The sequence below is a fragment of the Triticum dicoccoides genome, chromosome 7A, assembly GCF_002162155.2.
Source record: "Triticum dicoccoides isolate Atlit2015 ecotype Zavitan chromosome 7A, WEW_v2.0, whole genome shotgun sequence".
In the NCBI taxonomy this organism is placed as follows: domain Eukaryota; kingdom Viridiplantae; phylum Streptophyta; class Magnoliopsida; order Poales; family Poaceae; genus Triticum; species Triticum dicoccoides.
The window spans coordinates 105,696,261-105,703,488 of record NC_041392.1 but is presented as its reverse complement, the minus strand read 5'-3'; the positions used below and the strand labels follow the sequence as shown (position 1 = coordinate 105,703,488).

General features: G+C 46.2%; 1 protein-coding gene across 1 annotated transcript; it reads right to left on the bottom strand.

Annotated features, from left to right (window-relative positions):
- Positions 1-626: 626 nt before the first annotated feature.
- On the bottom strand, positions 627-6,759 carry LOC119331231 (two-component response regulator ORR22-like). The gene is made up of 6 exons (XM_037604406.1): positions 6,018-6,759; positions 5,481-5,633; positions 4,982-5,374; positions 4,792-4,868; positions 1,515-2,552; positions 627-1,336 (listed from the first exon to the last, which is right to left on the bottom strand). Exons 1-6 carry the CDS (start codon positions 6,163-6,165, stop codon positions 1,301-1,303), a joined length of 1,845 nt encoding a protein of 614 aa, XP_037460303.1. The 5' UTR covers positions 6,166-6,759; the 3' UTR covers positions 627-1,300.
- Between the last annotated feature and the right edge of the window lie 469 nt (positions 6,760-7,228).

Genomic DNA, 7,228 nt, shown 5'->3' with positions numbered 1-7,228 from the left:
TGCTCGACCTCATCCATGTAGGCGAGCATCTACTCCTCCTCCACAGCGTGCTGCACCTTCATCTCCTATGGGCGACAGCGTCTGGCCTCCGCATCTGACTCCGAGCGGAACGAATCGATGATGGCTTGCTGCTCCACCTGCAAATCCGTGCCCTTGGCGTCTCCCAGATCCTCCTCTCAGCATCCTCCTCCTACTCTAACTCCTTTGGATCCACTGCATCCGAAGGTAGTCTCTCAGTGATCCAGGCTTCGTGCCTTGCCCGGATCTGCTCAAGGAGCTACAGCCGGCGCTCTGGCGTTAGAAATGGGTAGTCCCTTATCCAACGGTGTGGGGGCATGCCTACTAGTGATGGCGGACAGGGAGTGGAAAGCGGCGGCTGCGACGTACGGGCAGAGAAAAGTGTGGAGGGGTAGGGTTTCGGTGCTGGCGTTCGTCTTAAATAGTCGGGCTAGGCACTATGCAGCCCGCCGGAGTAGTGCCACGCGGCGACATCAGTCCGACGAAGGAGACGAGCTTCGGACCGCTGGGTTTCCAGACAATTCCGCGTGGGACTCCGACATTAGTCCGACTAATCAGGCAAAGTATTTTTTGAAAGACAAGGAGTAGATATAATAGCGCCTACTTCCTATAATCATGGGCCATCACCCCACGTTGCAGTTTTCTTTTATTCAGTCGAGCAGGAAACCAAATATAGGAGGAAAACACGATTTGATCCGAAAATCATGGCGCCATTTAAGGAAGAACTCCACGCCAGGTTTGATCCTCTAATCCCGGCAAGGCCCGCAAACAGAAAATCGTGGCCTCATACACGCTCTACATTACTTGCATGCAATACGAAAAACTGCTAATGAACATATGTGCAGGCTCATCATGGATAACAAACGCGCACACATCGCCGAGTCCCACCTTGCCGCCGGCTCTCTCACATGTCGCCCACCTTGCTACAGCACCCGCGCACGTCGCACACCTTGCCGATGGTCGTTGGCCGGTCCGCTCGGTCCGGCCCGGGCTTGGCCGCCGCCGGTCCAGTCTCTGAAATCAGGACCTTCATGATCTCGGTCCGGTCTGGTTCGGACCGCAGCCGGCCGATCCAAACGATGGCTCGGACCGGGACCGGCCGGCCCAGATCGTGTCCACCCTTCTTCCTTCCGCGGGCTTTCACACTAGGCACGACGGCTCCGTTCAGATATATGGTCTGGTCGTTGGCTCCGAAGGCGATCATCTATCCTCCTGAGGCATCCCCCGTAGGCTAGGCTCTCTTGGCAGGTCGGATATGGCTTGCCCAGGTCTGTGGAGGTTGCTAGAGGGGGAGTATCGTCATGACATGTCGGTTCTCCTGTGTTGAAATCAGAAAATGGGTTCAGAAAAATCACCATTGAGATTCTAGGATTGTACTACTAGGTTACTGGGCTTAGTTCCGTACAAATGATTTGAAAGGAAAGATGGACTAACAGAAATAGTGAAATTTTGAGCGGAAAAAGCGATAAAAGTTCAAGCATATTATAGGTTCTTACCACTTTTACTATGGAATTGAGAAGGCCATCAAAGTTGCAGCTGCTAGAATTTAACGCACCCTGACCCTGCAGCTTTGAAATTCCCAAATCATACACATCAGTCTGTTCAGGCACAATGGCACCACCATCGTAGCTAAAATCACCATTGTTCAGTCTTTGGTCTTGTCTCATTCCACCATCCATTCTATGTCTAGAGTTGCTTGCAACTCCAAACTGGAGGTATTTCGAATGTCTGTCGGTATCATGAGGAGGGAGCAGCCTTGTACTACCAGAAGAACTAGCTCCACATCTGCCGCTGCTGGCTGCTATGAGGCTCTCAGAAGGGCAAACACCAACAGTCATTCTTTCTGAAAATATCCCCTTTTGGTCCATCCCTTGTTCTTCAGTGACAAAGCTAGCATCCAGCTTTGTCGCGATAGCACCATCGAACGAGATGTGCAACGGTAACTTGTCGACAGAAAATCCATCACCAACTGGAAGAGCACCCTGCTGAGACCTTTCAAGCAATCCTGAACTTGCATTTTGTATTCCTACTGATGGATGGGCTCCAACTTTGATATGTGGAGTGCACTCCAAAAGATCTTCTGGTGGCAGTGAACTGCTTGTAATTCTCTGGAATGTGCCACGCATAGTGTTGGCCAGAGCACCCCCAGAAAAGACAGAGCACAGATCATTGGTTTCTTGATGGATCCACTCCTGCTGGAGCCGGGGCTGCCCAAATGATGATGCGGTCAAGCCTTGCGTCAAGTCTGCGTGTTTATTGCCTTGTAAGCTTACTTCGCCATTGTTGCCAGCACAGTGAATTCCCTTGGGAGAAGCAAGGTCCTGAAGCCCAAATGTTGTTGCACCAGCACCACTCAGCAGTCCATGCGGATTGAAAGATGGAGGAGCAGCAGAAGGGCCAAAGGGTTGATGATAACTATGAAGTCCTTCAAATGCTCCCATGTGCAAGAAGGGGTCTCTGCCTCCAAAAGCAGCAGCAATGCTGGCTTGTTGTGATGCCACAGCACTTAGCCGTCTGAGGTATAGCCTGTACTTCTGCATTGGCACATATAAAGTGAATCGCAGATCACAATCGCATATGTTTCATGCATGAGATATAGTATAATCATAAGAGTTCTAGAAAATAAGACCTATAATCAGAGATAACCACTCTCTGGTTTGGCATCGAAATTCTTGCGGAACTGCTACATAAAAGCACTACAGTATATATTAACATCTGACGAATTTTTTTAACTTTTAATGTAGGCTTGTTAATAACTTTTCATAGCTTTTGCATTTTTATTTTTAAAATATATAAAAAAAAGGTGTACAGCACGGTTTACATAGTTTAGTTTTTTTTTGAGGTAAACATAGTGTAGTAAGCTGGACACGGCGGCAGGGGCGGATCTAGAGGGTGGACAATGAACAATTTTACAGCTGGCCTACCCTGGCCCATTGGGCTAGATAAGCCACTGGGCTGTGTCAGTGTCTTCCTTCTATTTTTTTTTCCTTCTAGCTGGTTTACAAAACTGAAACAATGTAGCCAAACTAGCCCTGTTTGATAGCAAAGTATTATAAAAACTAAAGTATTGAAAACTACAGTAATTTAGTCAGTAGGTACACAATACTACAGTTTTGACATAACAGAGTATTTTGAAGTATTCGTGATACAGAGGACCTGTTTGGTACAATGACGTAACATTAGCTGACTAGCTGTTAGCACTGCATACAAGCATGTTTTCTAGATGTTAGCTGGCTAGCCATTGGCATTGCATCCAGCAACAGACCGGCGTAAGAGCAGCGCTGCTCTAGCTGGCTGGCTGTATCATGCATAAGAACGCAGAAATCCATGCATCCAGGCAGCTGCAATCTATTGCAGCACCATGCACAAACATGCCACAGCCATGCGATGCCTACTACAATTTTGCCGCTGAGGGAGAAAACTCCAGCAACAACATGGCGGTGGCAACGATGACATGGAAGCGAAGGGGAATTGATGCGAATAGCGAGGGAAAAGATAGCGATGCTTTCCCTCTTTTTTCTACAGCTGCTCTGTTTTAAAAAAAAGAGGTCCAGAAGTCTTTTTTTAAGCAAACCTTGGTTTGGTAAATACCACAGTCTTAAAATCACAGTTTTTAGTGGCAACCAAACAGCTCGTTGTAAAAAAAATTATGGTAATCTAAAAAACTGTAGTATTCTCATAATACTTAGAAAATACTCTATCAAACAGGGCCTAAACTTGTACAGCAGTACATACCAAAATGCTACATTGAACTTGTACAGCTGTACTACCGAAATACTGCATTAAACTTGTACAGCAGTACATACTAATTTATGTCAGATCCGATCTACTAGTGGGGAGGAATAATATGAGCAAGCTGCTATTCACATTAGATATCTCCTTTTTCAGGTTTCCTGAAAGATTCAGTATAGCTGAACAGAATGTTTCTTTCATATGTTTTGTCTCCAGACCAGCTGAACTCATTTTGAATGGACACCAGAGCATGTTAACATATCTACTATACCTAAATAGCTAGCCCCCACTATAAAGAATTCTCTGCCTTCTCCTTGCGCCACATCACTCAAATTAATTTAGCCATTGGATATACAAGATCTATCTACAATAGCCATTGGATCTACAGGTTGAGAGCTCCTCCACCAAGCGCATGCAGTAACCGAAGCATGCATGCAGAACGTGCAAGGTTTGCTTTAATAACCCAAAAGAAATTTGATGCATGCAACTCACACTCCGATGCTCCATGAAAGAAAATATCGCATGCATCATATTTTGTTTTATTTTGCTTCAGTTTGGACTTACTCAGAGAGATACACATTTATTTATTTTTAAAATGTTGATAAGAAAATTACCATGCTACAGGAAAAACCGTAAAGACATTAGCTAGATTATTTTTCAGCGCAGTATTTATTTTATACAAATTCCCGCAGCAACGCGCGGGGTATTCCTCTAGTTTGTTAAAAAGGGTAGCACAAATAACAGTTGTATCTATACTAAATATAACAGTTGTATGTATACCAAAATACCATTTATGTTTTGTTTCCAAGCCATAATACCAAATTAAGCTCTGCTCTACTTTGCTCCGCAATTAACGGTTGTTTGTTAGCCCTCTTAATTTTAACACAGGAAAACAAGGCCACTTTGCAGACAATTTTATCAAAAGTTCTGCAAAAGTTTTCTCTCTGTGCATCACAGGCTCATGAATCATGAATGGAAGAGATAACAATCCAATAGCTAGAGCTAAAGGTGGTGATGGAAGTAAATGCCGTGCTGGCGTACCTGCAGATGACTCGCAACATTTTCCCTGGTGAGCTTCTCCACGTTCATAAGCTCGAGTATTCTTTTAGGTACAGCCTCTGCAACAATCAGCGAGAGAGAAGGACACAAGCATAAATGGGTTTGCTGTAGCCTGCAAGAACATTTAACATAAAGCAAAAGGCAACGTTGGGAGGTGTTTTTTCTTTCTTACTGTCGATCCCGAGCTGGTTGACGGCAGCTACGAACTTCCGGTGCAGCTCCACTGACCACACCACCCTCGGCTTTTTCGACGCCGCCGAGGCATCGTCGTTGTCCTCGCCTTCATCTTCCTCCTCGCAGTGCGGCTCCTTCCTCTTCTTGCTGGCCCTGTTGCTTTGGTCAGACGACCTGTCACAGGTCGCCTGGCCGAGCCGGTGGTACGAGTCCCTACTGATCTCTTTGCAGAAATCAAGATTGTTCGGCTCACGGTTGCAGAATTTTCTCCTCACAACGTGCTGCCACACGTTCCGGAGCTCTTCGATGCGAACTGGTTTTAGGAGATAGTCACAGGCACCATGAGTTATCCCCTTCAGTACAGTTTTTGTCTCTCCGTTCACCGATAACACTACGCCGAGTTGAATGGTATATCATTAGCATCCATCCATATTCTTACACATGCATTACTCAACAACAAAGTACCAAAAAATCAATAAAGGAAGTTGTGGGCTTACTGATGACAGGGAGATCCATTTCGAGCCCCACGAGCTCGAGGAGCTTGAAGCCGTCCATGTCGGGCATGTGGACGTCGCTGATGACCAGATCAAACATGTCCTTGTTCTCCCTTAACAGCCTCAGTGCAGTAGCAGCCTGGTTGGTGGTTGTCACTGTTAAAGAGACAGCATGTGCTCTTATATCAGATTTACAATTGTTGAAACTTGAAAGCAGAGGATGCATAATAGCTAAGATATATCGCATTGCGTTGCAAGAGTGTTAAAACATCTGTAAAATTTATGTCTGTGATATGCATTTCAGAACATGGCAGATTGTTTTTACACTCTCCAATCTGCAAGTGGGAACTCTTGCAACCACAGAAGCATTTAAGCAATAGTAATTACCAACGCAAACTCTCTGGAAGACTGGAACAGCATAAAGTAACATCAGATGAGTGATAAGTGAAAATACAATTAACTAGCTGCAGGTAATATGACTTGCAACAGAATGAAGTTTCTTAAAAAAATACACACAATGAAGTGCAAGCAGGCTCTGACCATGATACTGGCAGCGGCGTAGGAGGACCTCCAGAACCTTGAGGCACACGGGGTCATCGTCGACGGCGAGGACCCGCATGCCGGCGGGGAACTGGTCCCTCTCCATTAACCCCTTCCTGGCCTCCATCATCATGGCGTCCAAAAGCATCCGAAATCGTCCCAATTCAGAGTAACCTAACAACTGCTTGTGAACTAGCAACTCCTATTTAACCCTAAAGACAAAAACTCTGAGAAGCTAATGGCGGCTAATTAAGAGTAAGAAGAAAGGGGACACCACCTGAACACAACAGAAGGGAAAGCTAGGGGACCCGAAAAATACTCCGGGAACAAGAGAGGGAAAAACTCTAGGTGGATTTGGATTCCGGCACACCGGCGGTGACAAGATGGGAGGAGAGGCCTTCAGGAACGAACCCGCCGCAGCTCCTCCATCACTATAGAGGAAGGGAAGAGGCTGGGAAAGCAAAAGGCCAAAAGGACCAAGCGAGACAGAGGAAAGAAGAAACGCAGAGACAGACAGTGACACTCCGGGTGCCCAAGCGAGGAAGCAAGCCCTACCCGTGCTCTCAGCTCAGCTCAGCTCAGCCACGCCAAGCAACACAGGCAAGCAAAGGGAGAAGATGACAAGGAGGAGGAGGAGGAAGCAGCCAAACCACCGCAGCAGCAGCAGCACGCACGCTTGGTGAGGTGGGGAGGGTGTTGTTTGGGGAGGTGGAAGAGGCGAGCAGTGCAGAGCGAGATGGCGACGGAAAGCAAAGTTTTGGACTGTTGGTGGCTGATTTATAGGGGTCAGTCAGAGTGGGAGTGGTGACAAGTGACAACTGATAAGGCTTGCAAATGATGCAAGACTACGAGAGGAGCCGTCGGACCCACACAGGCCACAATCTTCCAATGCCATGGCAGTTGGGGGAGCTTGCTTGCTACGGTTGTTTTTCACTCATGGTGATCTTTTTTTTAATCATTCATCGTGAATTAAAAGCAAAAATGCAAAATGATGATGCAAGAGAGAGAGAGAGAAGAATATCGAATATTTACTATGTGAACAGTAAATCCAAAAAAAGACTTGAAAAATCCAAAAAAAACTGATTTTTTTGTCAGCCAAAATACTCAAATGCGTGATGTTCGGGCAAAATTTGTGGTGTTCAGACATCATATCCGAGGAGCTCTTTTAAAACTTCCTCACAGGCCTGAATTTTGTTTTTTACTTAGGGCTA